Source organism: Chenopodium album, chromosome 17 (assembly GCF_948465745.1).
Source record: "Chenopodium album chromosome 17, dcCheAlbu1.1, whole genome shotgun sequence".
In the NCBI taxonomy this organism is placed as follows: domain Eukaryota; kingdom Viridiplantae; phylum Streptophyta; class Magnoliopsida; order Caryophyllales; family Amaranthaceae; genus Chenopodium; species Chenopodium album.
In genome coordinates, this window is record NC_137850.1 from 49,176,422 (window position 1) to 49,195,712 (window position 19,291).

Sequence of the window (19,291 nt, forward strand, 5' to 3'; positions counted from 1 at the left end):
AGAAAAACCCCGAAACAGTAATTGTGTGGCGGAGAGCGTAAATTGTACGGAGTGTTGGCATGGTAAGTTGGTAACAATTTTACAGCAGAAACGTCGGTGAAGAGGAAGCCTCAAGGGGCAAAGCTGTCTTTTCACATGAACTGTAAACATACACCCAAAAATCAGTGAAATTGAGAAAGAAGAACATAAACTGATGAACCCCAGGACGCAGAACTCTCTAGAGTCTAGAATGTTACAGTTAATGGCATTATAGAGTAGAGAGAGATTATGATGGTGGATGAGAAAGGAGCAAGAAAGCAACAATGGAGAAAGAAGTTCTGGAGGCTGAATTAGTTTTACCAACTCACTTAAACTTCAAGAAAGTTCAGATGTATGAAAAATACCCAAAAGGTCAATCCAGAGGCAGACATTGGAAGCATCTTAAACAGATTCTTCAAGCTGAAAATTACCAAAATTACCCACCTGATGAACCCAATTGTAAGATTTTTCCTTTTCAATCTTTTTGAATGTATTAAGTGTTTTTGAATTGGGTTTTGTTGCAATTATTGGTTTATGTGTTTATTTTGTTGCTTTGAATTGTGATTTTGTTTGGGAAGAACAAAAAAGGATGAGTTATTCCAGGGGTATGGAAGTATGTAATAAAAATTAGACCTTTGACGATCACTGTGAATAAATTTGTTTTGGGTGTGTAGATTAGACATTAGAGAGCATAGGGGAGATGATGGAGACGGAATTCAATCCGAGGAGGGAATGCGTACCCTTAAGAGTTTTTGAGACTTTATGAACTAAACTATTTGCTATCTGCCATCTACCATCTACCATCTACATTGTGACTTGTGGATGGATTATAATGGAGAAATTATGGTTTTAGCTTCTGCATTGAATTCATTGTGAATTGATTTTTTTTTTTTTTTTAATTTTTTTTTTACCTCCAAGCTCTTCAATTGCTTTTGATGGAATTAAACACTGATTTTCTTACCCCTATTGGGTATTTGCTTTCACAGATATGAACATTGAGGCACCACCTTCAATGCATCCACCCAAGAGAATTTGTGATATTACTGGATATGAGGTGAGACACTTATTAAACATTCACAATGAATCAAATTGGTAATGTGAATAATTGACCTACCATCTTCTCATACTAATAATACTATGACTATATCCATAAAAATACCATGAGCTGTAGGATGTCACGGTCTGAAATTTCGAAGTGAAAACTTTGTTCTGTGTGTTTTTAGTTGTCTTTGGACCAAGGGGGACGTAGGAAAGAGATTTTTTTTTAAGAGCTTGTAGTATTGAACTGTTGATTGCTGCATGAAAATATCACTGCTTCAATACTGACATCTTTAAGTAATTAAGTTAATACCTTTTGTTTGCTTACTATAGTTGAGATTTAAGGTCAGTGATTGAGATTATTACTGTTTGTGCTCATCAAAAAGGTATGGTGTTGTATCATTGTTTTGATGAAGTCTTATATTTCTTGAACCTAAATGTATCCATGTGAGGAGATAAATCACAAGTCATGTTCACAAGGGCAAGGAAAAGGAAGCAAGTTTTGATAACAATACATAAGGAAATATTCTCATATTTTAAATTTTTAACGATAGGTAGCTGATGCTCTTTTATCATTATACACAAGTATCAGGGTTCCTATGTGTTCATCTTTCAAGGGTTCAAATAATCTTACTCTGTACCAATGCCATATTACATTCAAATATGTCACTTTCTGAATGCATCTCTTGTTTACTGTTGTTGGGACTTAAGTTTGTAAAAAATCTAACTCTTTAACGGCCTCACTAACCGTGAAACCTGGTAAGAGAAGTGGAACACAGTTGGATATCTGCTTCTCAAATGGATTTTGTGAAATACTACATAGATAACTAAACCTTTTCTCAGTCCAAATGGGAGGTGTTGAAACATCATATGTAGATCTCTTCCGACTCTTCACTGATATATATTGATGGTTTTTAGTAATAGGTGCTGTATGAATCTTTAAGCCAATTATTGTAAATTGTGATACACAATAAACAAGCTACTGACAATTATCCCTCTCCGCTCCCTACCTGCTTTTCCAAAGATATGGAAGAACAACATTGTAATCTGTTCATCATATGTAGAATTTGTGTTTTGTAGTATATATGCAATTAGAGTTGGTTGTTCATAGTTTGATTTTTCTGATGCACTAGAAATTTTCTACTGCCATTTTATGCAGGCACGATATTATGATCCAAGGACCAAATTGCGTTATGCCAATGCTGAAGTCTTTAAACTTGTCAGGTCACTTCCCGATGATTATGTGCAGCGGTATTTGGCTCTTAGGAATGCTGCTGTTGTCCTTAAGTAGTTTTACCTCCCTCAAACAATGTTCTGCTCAGCTACCTGGCAAGTTCTTATCATTGAATTCGACGAAGAACTGCTTTTGCTCCATCACAAATCTTGCAGTGTGCAATCTGAATCAAGTTAAACATCTAGATTGTGCTTCTGATTTTTTAATATTAGCTAGTCTGCTAATTGGGTTTTGTATGTTGCTGAAATGCTAATGAGCTTGAGTGTCGTTTTGTTTGCAATTTCTTGAACACTTGGTCAGTGTTTCCAGGTGTTTATAACAGATTTATGAAAAAATTTGCTTATGTAAATGGAGATTATGCTACCAATTTACCATTGACATTCTCATCTAGCATCGTACCTAAAACTCCCCTCAAATTTATTACAGTACTAATTTACTACGGAGTATCATCTCAGTGCTTGCTTGGTTTATTTCAAGAAACAGTTCTATTTCACATCTAATTGCATTTCTTAAAAAATGCATGGTTTTGTTTGGCTGATCATAAAAAAATTAACTAAACATTCCACAAGACTTTTCACAGGTTTAGAAAATCACAAGTTTGAGTAGATCTCAGTCTTCTCAAGTCGTTATTATGTTAATTCAAGTTGACGCTTACTATTACCTACTTCCTCCATTTTTAAATACTTGTTCCACTTCCTTATTTGGAAAGCTTTTACAATATTTAATTAATTACTCTTATCAAGTGGATCCAACAATATTAATTTCATATTATCTCTCCTTCAATTCTCTCCTCTACTTTTGGTTTTTTTGTAATTTTTTATTCTTCCACCAACTCCACTACCTCCATATTTAATAACTTTCTCCTAAAACTTCACGCATGGAGAAATGTAGCAAGTATTTAAAAGCAAAGGGAGTATTTCAGATTATAAATTTTACTCGCTCAATATCATTGTTTTTGGTTTTTTTATAGTCATATAAAATGTAAGTTATAAATAGATACAAAAATAAGTCAAACATATTAAAAACATACGAGTAACATTTATGAAAACCGACGAGAAACTGAAAAGTGAAAACTAAAAATGATCACGAAGCGACAACGTTTATAATTTGAATCTTAAATCAAATCTTGCCTACATTACTTCCAAAGAAGAAATGACAAAACTACCCCTAAAAAGGCTAAAACCCAAATCCCCACACCTTAACAACCCAAACAACTTTCCTCTCTCCTTTTCCTTTTCCTTTTCCTTTTCCTTGTTCCCAAATCCCCTGTTCTTCCTCCTGGGCCCTCTGTGTGCGCAGCCTGCCTTCCACTGCTGTCGCCGGTTCGCCGCCCATTTCAGCCGCCGCAACCGCAACCATAGTCGGCGTTGAAGCGTAAAACACAATTCTTTCTCTCTCTTTAAATAAAACTATCGAAACAAAAACCCTTTCTTCCCCAATTAATTTTTTTACTTTTAGGGTTTACAGATAACAATGGAGGAAATAGACCATTACATAGTTCTTGGGTTAGTTACAGGAGAAGAAGGATCAAAGCTCACTGAGAAAGAAATTTCAACAGCATATCGAAAAAAAGCTATTGAATTACACCCAGATAAAAATCTCAACGACCCAGATGCTCCAGCTAAGTTCCAGAAACTTCGAGTTTCTTACGAAATTCTCAAAGATCCCAAAGCTAGGAAAGAATTCGATGATTTACTTCGGGTTAGGAGAGAGAAGAAGGTTCGGGATAAGCAATTCGATGCGAAACGACGTCGGATGATGTCGGATTTGGAGGAGAGAGAAAGGGCATCGTTTGTTGATCCGGAGAAGAAGGCTCGTGATGAAGAGGAGGCTATTATGAAGAAATTGGCTGAGGAAATTGCTAGAATTAAAGCTAGTTTGGCGAAGAAACCAGTGTTTGAGAAGGAGGAGAGGAGAGAGAATGTGGGTGGTGGGGGTGGTGGTGGTGGTGGGGTTGCATTGGATAAGAGTAAGGTGTTGAAGGTGAGTTGGGAGAAGGGTGATTCCGAATATAGCGCGAGTCGATTGAGGGAATTGTTTGAGGAATTTGGAGATGTTGAAGATGTTGTGATTAAGGGTTCTAAGAAGAAGAGTTCTTGTTCTTCTGCTCTTGTTGTTATGGGATCAAAAGAGGATGCTGTAAGTATTGAAATTTAGGTTTAATTTGCTGGTTTTGATTGATTTCAGTGTTGGGTTTGATTGAATTTTTGTTTTAAGTGATGAATTTGAATAATTGATTGTTAGTGATTGTTTTGATAGGTTGCTGCTACTGGAGTTATGATTGGTGATTTATCAAATCCATTGCTGGTTTTGCCTCTTGAACCAACTAAACCAATGCCTTCTGTAAGAGCCCAAGCGCCGGTGGAGCGAGACGAAGCACCCATGGGGAATGTTGTTGGGGCTGGATTTCAGGCTTTTGAGGATTCAGTTCTTGATAAACTCAGAAAGGTTAGTTATTTATTTTATGTAATGGTGATTGTTTTAGTGTTATTCTCTATCTATTGTTTGTGTGAGGATTGTGGATAGAGAAAAAGGAAATGTGTAGGGTTAGTTGATTAATAGCTAAATGCTTAGCCTGCCAATTCATTTACTTTTAAGTAATTAAGCTAAAGAGTAGGGCTTTCAGTTTTATGAAAATTTTGCTGCTGGCGCTCTTTATCTGTTAATCTTAGGAAACTACTATTAATTGCCTCCAGATTGATAAATGATGTGCAATTTGAGGATAATGTCACATCTAATCCATTGCTCAGTTGCTGTGTGGATAACGTCGCATCCTCCTGAAATAGAAGGGAGTGAGGAGCTCAAATTGTTAGCTCCTATGTCATGATCAGTTGAGGGTGAGCTGGTGAGGCGGTAAGCAAGAGACAGGAAGGGAGAGTGAAACGAATTCTGGGTCTCTCTGCTGCTTGCTGACTATGGACATGTAAAACCCACTGCCAATGACTATAGTGTCTGTAGATTTGAGTTTGGGTTGTTGACTGTGGAGATAACCAATTTGGTTTTATGCCTGGGAGATCTACTATGGAGGCAATCCATTTGATAAGACAAATGATGGAGTTTTATAGGGTAAAGAAGAAAGATCTTCATATGGTCTTTATTGATTTAGAGAAGGCATATGACAAGGTGCCAAGAGAGATACTTTGGTGGGCAATGTTGAAGAAAGGTATCCCACGAAGGTATGTAGACCTAGTTAAGGATATGTATCGGGATGTGTCAACAAATGTGAGGACATGCGGAGGGTTGACAAAAGATTTCCCTATTACAATCGGATTGCATCAAGGGTCTGCATTAAGCCCTTTTCTTTTTGCAACGGTTCTAGACGAATTAACTAGCCCAATTCAAGATGAGGTTCCATGGTGTATGCTGTTCGCAGATGATATCGTTTTGGTGGATGAGACTAAGGATGGGGTTAATGTCAAGTTGGAGCAATGGAGGCAAAGGTTGGAATCTAGAGGGTTTAAGCTAAGTCGGAGTAAGACTGAATATTTGGTATGTCGTTTTGGCACTCAGAGGGGGACAAGCAATGAAGTGGTGAGTTTGGATGGAAAGGATTTGACCATGAGTGAATGTTTTAAGTACCTAGGGTCGATCATCCAGAAGAATGGTGACATTGATCAAGACGTGACCCACAGGATTAAGTCAGGGTGGCTTAAATGGAGAGCGGCCACGGGAGTGCTATGCGACCGCAGCATTCCCTTAAAGTTGAAGGGAAAATTCTACAGGACTGCCATAAGACCAGTGTTGCTCTATGGTACAGAATGTTGGGCTTCTAAGAAAGAGCATATTAAAAAGATGGAGGTTACGGAAATGCGCATGTTAAGGTGGATGTGTGGAAACACTTTAAGAGATAGAATCAGAAATGAGGTTATTCGCAAGAAAGTAGGTGTGGCGGGCATTGTAGATAAATTAAGGGAAAATCGTCTGCGTTGGTTTGGACATGTAAGACGGAGACCCGAGGGTGCACCGGTGCGAAGAGTGGAAGAGTGGGACCATGGAGGGATTAAACGAGGAAGAGGGAGACCAAAGATGACTTGGTTGGAAGGAGTGAGGAAGGATATGAAGTGCATGGATTTACGTGAGGATGAAGTTTTGGATCGTAAGGGATGGAGGAGAAAGATTTATGTTGATGACTACACGGAATAATCAAATTTGGTTCATGTTAGCCGACCCCACTTTTGGGATTAAGGCTTTGATTGATTGATTGATTGATTGATTGTTGTTGACTGTGGAGATTGGTGTTAGCTCGTGATGTTGTAACAAAATTTCCTCTGGATGCTTTGTTTCCTACACATGTGAATCAGTTACTGAACCTTACTATTCATAGTGTAACAGCTACTTCTGTAATGATTCTACCAAGGGAAAGGGGAGAAAATGAAAAAGAGAGGAGAAAAGAGAGGAGGGATGGGGTGGGGGGGTACATTTTCCTCCAAAATCTCTCTAACATTGGAGGGATTTGGTTTGTAAAAGGGGAAAGGAAAATGGATTCCTTCATTTCCTTTCCCCTCTCTCGTCTTATTTCTTATCCAAATAAGGAAAATGTTCATAGTGTTAAGGCAGAAGGACTGAGGGAGTATTATCTGAAGTTGTTTCTAGTTTTGGGGTTTTATTATGAATGTCGATGCTGTGAGCTATGTTTTGCATCAATTTAGTGCAGAACTGAATAATTATGATATGCCATCTCTTTAAGCTGTGTGAAGTTAACAAACTCCCTTTGTTTAAGGTCTGATTTAAACTTGATAGGCATAAAGGACTATTGGCTTTTTAGGTTTGGATCCAAGAAAAAAACATAGCTACTTCAATCTGCTTCATGGTTCTTGTTTCTTTAGATGTATTCAAGGACTTCTTATTAGTAAACAACTCATGTTGTACTGTGGAAATTGTTTATCTTATGTTTTGGCATCTCATTGTAGTATTTACTACGGAGTATCTATCTAATGCTAGTGCTGTTCTGTGGCCGTTGGTTCTCAGATTACTAGGCTACTGATGCTATTGTGTTTGTTTGAAGAGCTCTATATCTTATTTTCATGTTTGCGATTTATTGCGTGGTTTTTAATTTTATCATATTGTTGACTACCACGAGTTGTTATAGTATTGAATTGTTCCTTATTTCTTTTGTTCCCGTGTGCTGAACAGGCTGCAGAGAAACAAAAAGCAAACAAGAAGGAAACTTAAGACAAGTGCTATTGATTTCACTGCAGAAGCTCCGGGCTTCACTGATGGACTGTTGCTTTGGATGACTGCTTCCTCTTGACAGAAGCAAAATTTATCTTCTGGGATCCCGTCAGAACTGTATGAAGAACCATTTTCCATCACGAGTATGCACGACAATGGCCCAAAGGTCACGGAGCTACAAATTACCTATCAGAAGCTATTCTGAGCTTGCAAACTTGTAAAGTTGCAATGCTTTGAAAAATCTTTGTATATTTATACAAGTTGATTGTCATCTTACATAAGAGCGTGTATTCGTTTTAAATTGCAACAATTTATTGATTTGGGATATACAATATCGATGATGTAATGTAGTATAGCATAGCAAAATATGACATCACTAGCATAATTATGATAAATAATGCATTGGGTATAATTAATTGATAATCCAATGAAGATGAAGGATTCTTGACTACCTACGCAAGTATGAAACATAATTTTGAAATAGCCTTGTAGTTAAATCAAACTCATTCTTGGGGTCTTTATGGACAAGTTACTAAGTTTGTTATAATTCCAAATCAACTCATATAACCTCAGGGGTCATCTCACACATTCACTTTAATTTTGGAAAGAATTTCTCAAAATTGGCCCGAGAACAGGCTAAGAAGATACATGTTGGTTTGAAGGTCATACAACATTAACGCATCATTCAATGATACTTCTGTACTAAGGGTAGTACACAGACTATACACACTTCATGTGCCATAAGATATTAAACCAAATTGCATAATTATGGCAAATCAAAATAATAGGCAAACAAGACTTTACTTCTATCATGCTTTTTACCAAAGCCTTTTGTCCTAGTTGACTAGTCTGTACTACTGTATACAAATCTAAATATATCATGATGAGCCTCAGAAAAAAGAAATGATGTAATCAAGCAATGAATCTGTGTCAAAGTTACAGATATGTTTAGTGTTTCTCTGTGATTAAGCTAGAATCGAGCCCAAAACAGTTCGCATTATGCAGGTTTTCGCAGGAGCAGAGCCAACACATAAGAAAGAGCTGCATCAATTGAGGACAAAGCAACAACAAGCCCAGCTACAAGTACAAGGGTGAGGGTGGCAGTTCGCAGCTGCAACAAAAAACAGAAAAAGGAAAGTATTAGATTTTCAGCCCCCTAGTGAAATACACAAGGCAGTGACGGCCAGATATTAGACATATTATCCTCTGTACTCATCGATTAATGCTTTCCATGGAACAGTCCCATAGCAGTTCAAACAAGGAATAGGAACCTTAAAGGTCTTTGATATACAATCTAGGGTGCCATTAAAAGGAACTTGAATGAAGGACAACAAAAAAAATCAGTAATCACGACTGCGAGAGATCGACATTATACATCTCTGTAACCAAATCAACATATTCAACCACTTCAAGGTGTTCATTAACACTTTGTTTGGATAGGAAGAAATGGAAGGAAAAGAAGAGAAGAGAAATGAAGGGGGACAAAATCTCTTGTTTGGATAAAAGATTGGGGGAAGGAAGGGGAAGGATTCATTTTCCCTTTCTCTATAATAACCATAATCTCTCCAAAATTGGAGAGATTTGGAGGGAAAATGGAGCTCACCTCCCCCTCCCTTTCTTTTCCCTTCCCTTCCTCCATTTTCCCTCCCCTTCTTTTCCTTCCTTCTTTGCTATCCAAACAAAGCGTAAGGGGTTGAAATGATATGGGCACTTATACAGGGTCATTCTTATAGTCAATATAAGATAGACATCTAAGTCAATATAAGATGAGATGAGATAGTGTCCTATAGATCTCAAATCTTCATGAAAAATGACACTGATAGCATTAATGAAATACAGAGTACTGTGCAGATAAACCTTGTACCAAAACTCCAAAAGGGTACAAGTTCATACAAGTAATTACTTCATATTACTACCATGTTTCATTTACTCTTAGCTTGGAAAGAGAATATTCCTTGTCCTCCATTCACACTTATTTGACAATACTTGTGGAAAAAAAACACACACGCACAAATAAGGGCTTGTTTGGCATCATTTTTGGTTTTCAGTTTCCTTTTTTTTTAAAACTAAAAACCAAAAACAGGAAACAAGAAAAAGGTGTTTCCACTTTTCTGTTGTCAGTTTTCAAAATTATCATGATTTTAATAAGTCTAAATAATTTTTGATTCATTATGTGACATATATAGTATACTTCTAAAAAACAAAAAACCAAAAAACAGAAAACCACAGCGATACCAAACAAACCCTAAACTTTGGGTTTTTGTTCTATCCCAGCATGGCTTAAATCATTTCACAGCGGCAGAAAATTTCTGCATACATAACAACATTCATCGATGATTAGCCAAAGGATTTAGGAGATATTATGTTCAGGATACTCCATCTATGCACTTCCATATATACAAGACACTAGACCATGTTAAATGGTACTAAGCATCTAGGTAGCCAAATCAACATATTGAGCTGACGATTAACGTATTCTGATTCAAAGACTTCTGTTTAAAGTCAGATCATATAAGCAATTCTGGTTTCATCAGTCTAATCATCATCAAAGACAACATACAATGAGAGTTTCCATTGTAAAACATCAAGATAAAGGCAATTATTATGGAGAGGGGACACAAAACCAATCAGAACTCTAGTAGCATGTTTTCAAGAGCACAAACAAGCATATACAAGTATTTGAAGTTTAGACAAGAATTATTTCAACCTGGAAAAGGCCTACATTAATCAACAGCAGCAGAATATTGCAATACACATAACAAATATGCATCCAAAAGTTAGGCAAAGGCGGTACCGTGTCCTGAAAGCTCGGCCATTCTATGTACTTTAACTGACCAGGTTGCTGAGCAAGGAAAGCAAGCAAAGACTTCAAACCCCTGAAAAAAATATGGCACAACAAACCACTCAATTGAATTACAAGCTACTACTCCTTCAATCTCAATATAGTTCCACACAAATTCTTCTAATCCTAATACCTGATTGTTTCCTTCGAAAAATGCACCCAAAATGGCTCCTCATCAATCTCGTCATCAAACTTTAAGCCATAACTTCCTCCCCTAGACATCGAAAACCGAGGTCGAATCTGCCTCTTGTTTGAATAATTGATCTCTGACCTTAAATTCTACCAATATATAAGATGGGCAATTTAGAAATTTTATACAAAACACTAATATGCTTAGAAAAAAATAAAAAATAAAAAAATTGAAAAATCAATAGAACAAGTAGACAATTATTTACCCATTTCAGTACAAAATTACAAGCAATCAAGTCTCTAGAATTGGCTTCAGTAGACATTCGATATCGAAACGAAAGCATTGGGTTTCCATTTTTATGACCCAAAACTACATGAAAAGGGCAGTGAAATTTTGTTTAATATCTTCAATACAACAATTCAATTAACAAAAAATTGAGTAATAATAGAGTAAAAGAAATTGGTACCAGAAGAATTTGGCAGCAACCCAGATAAAGTAGTCATTTTTATCAGCAACAAACCAAATTAATTGTAATTCCCTGAAAAATAGCAACTACATAATGTTAATTGATATAAGTTGTACACAAATTTTTTAAAAAAACCGGTGTTCAATAACATTATTGAATGGCGGATTTTACGGACAAGAAAACTGCCATGGCACGTGCTTCATAATGATTGCCAAAATAAAGAAACAATAGAACTTTCTCTCTCCTCGATTTTCTCTCTTCATTCACTCATTCACTTCAGCTTTCTCTCTCCTCGTTTTTCTCTCTCTAAAAACCAATTAACTGGCGATTTCGAGCGTGTTCTCTCTCCTCCATTGTTACTCTTCATCAACCATTTCAACTAACATTGTTTTCTTCTGACCTGAATGTCTCTTTCCCTCAGCAGAACACACATAGTTTTTCTCAGTTACTATTTTTGTGTGTTGTTTGAATCTAGTTGTATGTTTTCTTATTGAAAACCCCAGTATAGCAGCATGTTTTTCATACAATTCCAAAATTTCTTCAAAAGTTTCTCTTACCACACCAACAAATGATCCTCTAAGATCTAAACTAGAAGCATCAATTGGATTTGTATCTGTTATTTAATACAAACAAATCAGATAATAACCACAGGAAGCATAAAAAAAGGGTAACATTCGTGTGAAAATAAGGTAACTTTTATGCATGAAAAAGGTAACATTTAGGCATTCAAAGGGTTACTTTTTGCATACAATCTGAATTTTCAGCATACAATCTGAGTGTAACATTTGTGCATAAATAGGGTCACTTTTAAACATGAAAAGGGTAACATTTAGGCATTCAAAGGGTTACTTTTTGCATACAATCTGAATTTTCAGCATACAATCTGAGTGTAATATTTGTGCATAAATAGGGTCACTTTTAAGCATGAAAAAGGTAACATTTAGGCATTCAAAGGGTTACTTTTTGCATACAATCTCAAAAGTTCTGCATTCAATCTGAGGGTAACATTTAGGCATAAGTACAGTCACGTTTATGCATGAAAAGGGTAACAATTATGTATTCAAAGGATTACTTTTTGCATACAATCTCAAAAATTTATAGAAATTACCTTCAGTTGCATTTGATTTGGTTGTTTGTTCTGAATTTGAATCAATTGATTTATCAGGAACCACTTGATTTTCTGCATTGTGAATTGCGTCTTCTGCATTCTCAATTGCTTCATCTGCATTATCAATTGCTTCATCTGCATTGTCTGGATGGTTGAATATTGGTACGAATTCATCTCCAAAACAATAAGTTTCTTCTTCTTCTATAATCGATCGATTTAAATCGATTTCAAATTCAGTCTCAATTTGCCTCTATTTTTGTAGCAATTCGTGAATGAGATTGCTGCAATTTGTTGTATCGAAAGTCGAATTCTCCATTGATGATCGAATTCTGCAATTTGTAAGTTTTCTCACTTTCTTTGTCCTTAATTGATGATCGAATTCTTCTATTTGTGCGTTTTCTCACCTTTTTTCTCCTCGATTGATGATCGATTTCTGCAATTTTTGCGTTTTCTAACCTTTTTTCTCCTCGATTGATGATCGTTTTCTGCAATTTTTGCGATTTCTCACTTTCTCTCTCCTCAATGGATGATCGAGAGCTGCGTTTTCTCACTTTCTCTCTCCTCCATTGTTGTTCTGCGTTTTTTGATTTTTAGGTATGAAATTCCGCGATTTAAAAAAAAAACAGTAAATATGTTGCACGTGGGAAAAACCCGATGTACAGTAAAAATACTGTACACCGGGTACATGCAAATGGAATTGTAAATTGTAAACCTAATTTGAACATAGGGATATATAGTTCATGGTTTACTGTTACTGTAGGAGAGAGAAAGTTGAGGGATTGGAATCTTGGATAGTTGAACGAGTCTTGGTAGTTGATTGAGTAGGGTGAGTGTAAATTAGATTTTTTGAACAGTAATTTTGGCTAATTTATTGGTGTCTAATATTTCGTACTCCCTCGGTTGGTAGTTCCTTATGGTAAAATTTTATGGGAATTGAGAAACTTAAATGAGAAGTAGTAAAATTACATTAAAAAGGTAAATTTATATGGGGTATGCAAAAAAAATAGATTGAAAAAGTAATAAAAGTATATGAAAATGCAAAATTTACGTAGAGAAGCTAAATTTGCATAAATATTGTTTCAAATTGGAGGAAATTTTAGCAAAAAATTAATATTAATAGTAGTTGGAAAAGGCAAATGAGACTATCATTTTGAGACTTAAATTATGCCATAAGGGATTATCAATAAGGGACGAAGTGAATATTTTTTAATAGTTCGTCATGCGTGTGACTACTTATAAAAGAATAAAGTAATCCTTATAACACTGATCAAGTAACCTCTGTAATACTGACTGATTAACCCTAACCCTATAACACTGACCGACCAAACCTATAACACTGACGAACCCCTATAATAATAGATCACACCATATGACCAGGTACATATAAGAATTTGTTAAATTATAATGGTTAACAAATATCATAATGATAATTTTTCAGTATTTTCCTAAATTAACAAGATAAAAAATAAATAAAAAAAATCACTTTATGTTAAAGTTGTTACTGTGATTATATTACTAGCAAGTTTAGTGTAACAAATTTTAAATTTATCTTTTAATAAAAACTTCCTTCTTTATAACTTTTTATCATCTGTGTAATTCGGTAATTCCATATTCCTAATTCTACTCAAATTCTTGTTGCCTCCAAAACCCCGCTTTATATACATAACCACATGCTTTTTCCCAAAATTATTCTACTTCAAAAAAAAAAAAAAAAAAAAACTCTACGAAAATATTTTCCAGCATTCTCTTCACCATGTCTTCAAAACACCTAATAACAACCATTGGCATTGACACAAATAGTGAGTTGCAATCACCGGTTAAATACTCGTACACAAGTCTTTGTGACTTGATCCCGCCAAATTTTGAAGAGTTGCGTCGAAAATCGAGTTATGAAGATATTCAAAAGATAAAGAATTCCTTGGTTAGACATGCTGCCTTGGCTTACCTTATACCTATGCCAATCCCACCACCGGAGGATCATGATCACTGGTTGAAGAAGCTTTTACTTAGTTTTAATAGAAAAAGTTGTGATTCCGATAATGACAAACAACGAGATGTCAAAGACAAGGTAGGGTGCATTGAATTTATTAGAAAGGTTGTTTTTGGGTGATTCTTTGAATTAGTTCTTTTAGATATATTCGAGATTAAAGTTTCTTTCTATCTTTTTATTCTAGAGAATTAGGTTAAATTTTAGTTTAATTTTGTAGTTTATTAGAGTTATCACAATTGTAGATAATCCCTCGTGATCTTTTTGTTGATTCATTATGACTATTAGTGCAAATTTTCAGAATCAATACTTCTGTTTCATTGTATTCATTCAAATAATACATGATAATAAAAGGTAATTTGCTTCATTATATCATTTAAATCTTTGGTACTTGTAATATATTTAATCTCCATTATTTGTCAAATTTTTATATGCATTGGATTTGATCATAAACACTTTATAATAATTAAATTAAACTAAATTCAATGAATCATAACCCATGTCCCACAGTCACTTGTAATGAGTAAATTCGACATTGTGTCTTCAAACTTCTGTTAGGGCTAATTTTAATTATCTCTAGTTACAAAACTTCAACCTTGTTATATTCAATGTTAAAAAAAAAAAAATAAAAAAATATCCAAACCATGCTTGTAGGTTTTTACTCCTAATCATCTAAATTATAAAAGTCCAGTTTTGTGACTTTTAACCTTCCTTAATATACTTTAAATACGACTTACAACATTAAGTCACTCTTTATAATAACGTACGAGTACTTTGCATTAAAACACGTTTTATTCTCATTCTTAAGTGGCCACTATCTCTCAAGAGTCAAGATAGCATCATTTTCACATGTTAAAAAATAAATCTAAATCAAATTCTATGTCTTATGCACTCTTATACCATTTTTCCCACATGAAACTAGGTCCCCTTAACCTACCCCAAAACTACAAATCCGTACCATCCCACATCCCACCCCCTATATTCAATTTTTCACTATAGTCATCCATTTAAAAATAATAAAACCAAAAAAATGTCATAAAAACTATAGTATAAAAATAAACCTTTGTCCATCCAAACACCACCACTCAAAACTCTCTCACATCTTCACCCCTCTTTCTCTCTCCTCTTTCTCTCTCTTCCCCCCCAAAAAAAACCATGGCAAATTCTCCATCATCAGAAACCGAGATCATCGAACACGTGGTACTCTTCAACATCAAAGACGAAGATGATCAAGATCCATCAAAAGTCAATGCAATGGTCAACGGTCTCAACGGCTTAAATTCACTCGATTCAGTGGTCTACCTTACCGCTGGTCCAATCCTCCGCACTCGATCCCTCCCTTCTTCCCTCAAATTTACTCACATGCTTCACGCCCGTTACCCCACACGTGCGGACCTCGATACGTACTCTCTCTCCGACCAACACGTGTCAGTCGTCAACTCCTTCGTTAAACCCATTTGCGACGACGTTTTCGCCATCGATTGGGCCGTTAATCTTGTGGGCCCGACCGTCCCAAGGCCCGGTTCTGCTATGAGGTTCACTTTCCTGAAGGTTGAGGGTGAAGATGAAAAGGAAAAGATTTTGGAGGGTATGAAGAAAATTAAGGAGAGTTTAGACCCTTTTGTGCAAATAAGTTTTGGGGAGAATTTTTCTGATCGTGGGAAAGGATTCAGTGTGGCGGCACTTGTTGTGTTCCCTGATTTGATTGAATTGGACGGTGGTGAAGAGTATGATGATCAAATGAGATCGTTGATTGAGAAATTTAAGGTTTCTGATGATGATTTTATAGCCGTTGATTATGTTGTTCCTCGTCTTACCCCTGTTACTCCTGTTACTACTAGTGTGGAGTAATTTTTTTTTGGGTACTTTTTTTGTGTTGCTTTATTATATTCTGTTTCTTTTTTTAAATTTATTTTATTTTGAATTCTGGTTTTATTTTATGTTTATTGATTTTATGGATAAGGAAAAATCTAATAAACGCAACTACGAAATAAACAACAAAATTTCGACTATCAATATTTTTTTTGACAACTGACTATCAACTCATTGGCAAATAATGAAATAATATATGCCATTGTCACGTAGAGAATTAAATGGAGATATTTTAACCTGTGTCCATTAACATATAGTACTCGTATTAGAATAACACTTGCAAAACTGTTGTTAATTCAGAGTAGGTTTGTTATAACTTGTGAATTGAAGTTCTTTTTTTTAAAAAATTTACGCTAATCTAAAATAATAAATTAAGTTCAAGGTTGGTGCTAAAATATTAACTCCGTATTTTTGTGACCAAAATTATTTAAAAATGATAAATTAAGTTCGAGGTTGGTGCTAAAATATTAGGTGTTGTTTGGTGACAGAGGAATTAATTTCCTATGGCATTTGTATTTTATGGGAATTAAAATTTCACGTAAAATTTCCTAGGATTTAACTAAACTTGTTTGGTTGTTATATGAATATTTACAAATCATGGAAATTTTGAGTTTTAAAGAGAACTTTGGTAATTAAATTCTCATGTTTTATGGGAATTAAAAATTCCCATAATTTTACACTTTCCACATTCTCCATTTTTACGGTCTACCAAACAAGTTTCTTATTTCCAAATTCATGGAAATTTTTAATTCCTCCATTTTTTGTGGGTAGTAACTCTTTTTTTTTTTTTTTTTTTTTTTTTACCAAACATGTGTCCTATTAGACAAATCAACGCTTAATACATCGACACATTGTATATCTTTGTAATAGTTTGATGATTGGATTTGTCTTTTTGTCGGAGCACATATAGTTGGGTGTTTATTTGAGTCATTGGTTATAGGAAAATTACACTTGAGAACATATAGGGTTTAGGAACCATTTGTTCATGAACCAAACAAACACAAATTACTAAATTTATACATAGTGTAATTTTTAATTTGAACAGACTTATATTTATAAGACCACCTTATAGATGAGTTAGATCAAGACAAAAGAGCGATTAGGATAGGAGGTATGGTCTTATAAGAATACTCCCTCTGTTTTTAAATACTTGCTCCATTTATCTATGTACGGAGTTTTATAAGAAATTAGAGAAAGTAATAAAATAGTGATAGTTGGATTAGTGGTTGGTAAATTGGAGGAGGGAGAATGTAAAAGTAATAAAATTAGGTCCCATTAATTGAAAGAAATGAATTAAATATTATAAAAATTTCAAAATAAGAAAATAGAACAAGTATTTAAAAATGATCGTAAAAAAAAAGTGGATCAAGTATTTAAAAATAGAGGGAGTAATCGACTAATCGGTAAGATGGTTTTACACTAACATTTTCCCTAAATTTATTGGCATCAAATTTTCGAACAATTTTTCTTTTGTACATAATAAAGTTACGCAGGGAACAGCTTGGGCCTTGGGCTTATGGAATTAGGGGTGGGCCCCTCCTATACGTGAGAATGGTTATCATGTGATCTAGAACTTGAGGTCTAATTGGGTTCAAAAGGCAGATATCAATGTCTTTTTTTATTTACCCCATTTATTTATTTTAATGATGAATAATTTTTGCTTTCTGAGAAATATGGAACTTTATAAGTTGCATGTCATATTCTCGTGGATGTGTCAATTTTATGTTTCCTCGAAATAACTGTGGATAAACTAGTAGATTTGATCATGTATACAATGATTGAGGTTTTGTTTATGGGATGAGTTTATAATACTGTATATAGTATAATTTTAAATTATGAAGTGTATTATTGGTCTAAAGATAACATATTTTAGTTTATTCCTATCTGGATATAAATTACAATCTGATCCACATGTAATAGAGCCAACTTTGTACGCTGTCTGAGATTATGCCAACGAGTTTGGTAGCCAATCTTTTCTTCTAAAAAGTTGAGTTGGTCCTAGTACTGTATCATATTCAAGTACTCTTTTGTTTCAATTTATTTGCCTATGATAATTTATATTCCGTATAAAATTTTTAATGTGAAAAGATATGGAGAAAAATTTTTGGGGAGCGATTGATGTTAAATTCAAGAAAATAATGATAAATTTAAAATAACAAATTTCTTAATTAGGAAAAGTAGAAAAATTAGGACACACCAAATATAAATAAAAATATGGGTCAAATAAATTAAAACGAAAGTAGTATATTAATGAGTTACATGTACTCATCCTATATTGGCCTATGGTAGTCTAAAGAAGAATTGGTGCGTGAATCATTGCCTTTTGGTTTAAGTAAGTTTATAGTATAGGCGAAATTTAATCTTAAGTACCCTTCAAAAAATTTAACTAATAAACTTAATTGATAATTACAAAATATATTATGATTATACCTAATTCGAATCCGTTTTTCTTAAGACGTACAAAGGGAAATCAGCTACTGATTCTACTCCTACGAGTCCTACCACATACAATAATATCTATGCTGTCTTTATTAAATCGTCTCAAATTAAAATATTTAATAGACATTGCCGTTCCATGATTTGCCAGTCATAAACCAGCTTAAAGGATAACAACTTAACAAGAAATACATTGAAAAATATCATGGAAATTTGATGAGTGTTACGTGAATTATCCTCCCTAAACAATGGACCCACCATTGTTGAAAACAACATTTTTAGTCCTTAATCAGTTGATTGGTCTAATTTGCAGACTATTCTTCTAAAAATAAACTTTTTGAATGGATTTTTTTGCATTAATTAAATACTTTTATATTAATTAACAATTGAAAATTTATGATTAATTCATTCCAGCAGATAGGCTACGGATGTAATTGACATGATCAATTGGACCGTGCCGTTTTGATTTTCTTAATTAAGCTGATTAAAGCTGGTGGAATCTAATGAGTACTGAAAAATTAGTTTAACACTTAAATAACTAGCCGGGTTCAAATCGACCCAGTTTGGTTAAACCGGGTCATAATATAGGATTGTAAATTTGTAATTAATGGTCCAGCCCAAACATAATTACACTACAGAAAAGAGGGCCTAAAGGTCCTAAACCTAATGAATCACCTTTAGAGCCCAATTAAGCCCACATGAACCGGTCCATTCTCAATCATATATATTCATAATACACAATTACACACTGGTTCTCAAACATGTGTTTTATTATCTATATACCCTGACCTAATTGTTTAGCTTAGTTATGGTTTAATTTCATGTTTTTAGTTTTGCAATTTCTATATATTTTTTTTTCTTCTAATAATCAATTTAACTTTATTACTTGTGATTTCTTGTAATTTGTTATGAATTTGAATGGTTCTGAGTAAAGTCGTAGAAAATGTCATGAATCTTTAAATCGATATGGAGTTTTTACTTGAGATGA

At 34.4% G+C, this 19,291-nt stretch overlaps 3 protein-coding genes and 1 pseudogene across 5 annotated transcripts; 3 read left to right on the plus strand and 1 right to left on the minus strand.

The window, feature by feature from the left end:
* The first annotated feature begins 203 nt into the window (after nt 1–203).
* On the plus strand, nt 204–2,658 carry LOC145588368 (protein EIN6 ENHANCER-like). The gene is made up of 3 exons (XM_081645010.1): nt 204–477; nt 1,005–1,072; nt 2,216–2,658. Exons 1-3 carry the CDS (start codon nt 303–305, stop codon nt 2,345–2,347), a joined length of 375 nt encoding a protein of 124 aa, XP_081501136.1. The 5' UTR covers nt 204–302; the 3' UTR covers nt 2,348–2,658.
* Nucleotides 2,659–3,532: 874 nt separating this feature from the next.
* On the plus strand, nt 3,533–7,796 carry LOC145588369 (pre-mRNA-splicing factor cwf23-like). The gene is made up of 3 exons (XM_081645011.1): nt 3,533–4,429; nt 4,550–4,738; nt 7,424–7,796. Exons 1-3 carry the CDS (start codon nt 3,764–3,766, stop codon nt 7,460–7,462), a joined length of 894 nt encoding a protein of 297 aa, XP_081501137.1. The 5' UTR covers nt 3,533–3,763; the 3' UTR covers nt 7,463–7,796.
* Nucleotides 7,797–8,225: 429 nt separating this feature from the next.
* LOC145588370 (uncharacterized) lies at nt 8,226–10,958 on the minus strand. Of its 3 annotated transcripts, XM_081645012.1 has the most exons (5): nt 10,901–10,958; nt 10,700–10,803; nt 10,438–10,583; nt 10,257–10,338; nt 8,232–8,573 (listed from the first exon to the last, which is right to left on the minus strand). In XM_081645012.1, the coding sequence occupies exons 1-5, from the start codon at nt 10,935–10,937 to the stop codon at nt 8,460–8,462; spliced, it is 483 nt and encodes a 160-aa protein (XP_081501138.1). In that variant the 5' UTR covers nt 10,938–10,958; the 3' UTR covers nt 8,232–8,459. The 3 variants fall into 3 exon arrangements, with proteins under 3 accessions (XP_081501140.1, XP_081501138.1, XP_081501139.1); XM_081645014.1 differs by lacking the exon at nt 10,257–10,338 and having other exon boundaries at nt 8,226–8,573; XM_081645013.1 differs by lacking the exon at nt 8,232–8,573 and having other exon boundaries at nt 10,086–10,338.
* A 4,100-nt stretch (nt 10,959–15,058) lies between these two features.
* LOC145588371 (stress-response A/B barrel domain-containing protein UP3 pseudogene) lies at nt 15,059–15,930 on the plus strand (annotated as a pseudogene).
* The last annotated feature ends 3,361 nt before the right edge of the window (nt 15,931–19,291 follow it).

Bases quoted from the DNA above. Each gene is read 5' to 3' on its own strand.
- LOC145588368 (XM_081645010.1), top strand. From the start codon at position 303: ATGGAGAAAGAAGTTCTGGAGGCTGAATTAGTTTTACCAACTCACTTA. The intron at 478-1,004 runs GTAAGATTTTTC...TTGCTTTCACAG, and splicing joins CCCACCTGATGAACCCAATT to ATATGAACATTGAGGCACCA. The intron at 1,073-2,215 runs GTGAGACACTTA...CATTTTATGCAG, and splicing joins GTGATATTACTGGATATGAG to GCACGATATTATGATCCAAG.
- LOC145588370 (XM_081645012.1), bottom strand. From the start codon at position 10,937: ATGACTACTTTATCTGGGTTGCTGCCAAATTCTTCTG. The intron at 10,584-10,699 runs GTAAATAATTGT...ATATATTGGTAG, and splicing joins GTAATTTTGTACTGAAATGG to AATTTAAGGTCAGAGATCAA. The intron at 10,339-10,437 runs GTATTAGGATTA...TATTTTTTTCAG, and splicing joins TTTTCGAAGGAAACAATCAG to GGGTTTGAAGTCTTTGCTTG.
- LOC145588369 (XM_081645011.1), top strand. From the start codon at position 3,764: ATGGAGGAAATAGACCATTACATAGTTCTTGGGTTAGTTACAGGAGAA. The intron at 4,430-4,549 runs GTAAGTATTGAA...TTGTTTTGATAG, and splicing joins TGGGATCAAAAGAGGATGCT to GTTGCTGCTACTGGAGTTAT. The intron at 4,739-7,423 runs GTTAGTTATTTA...TGTGCTGAACAG, and splicing joins TTCTTGATAAACTCAGAAAG to GCTGCAGAGAAACAAAAAGC.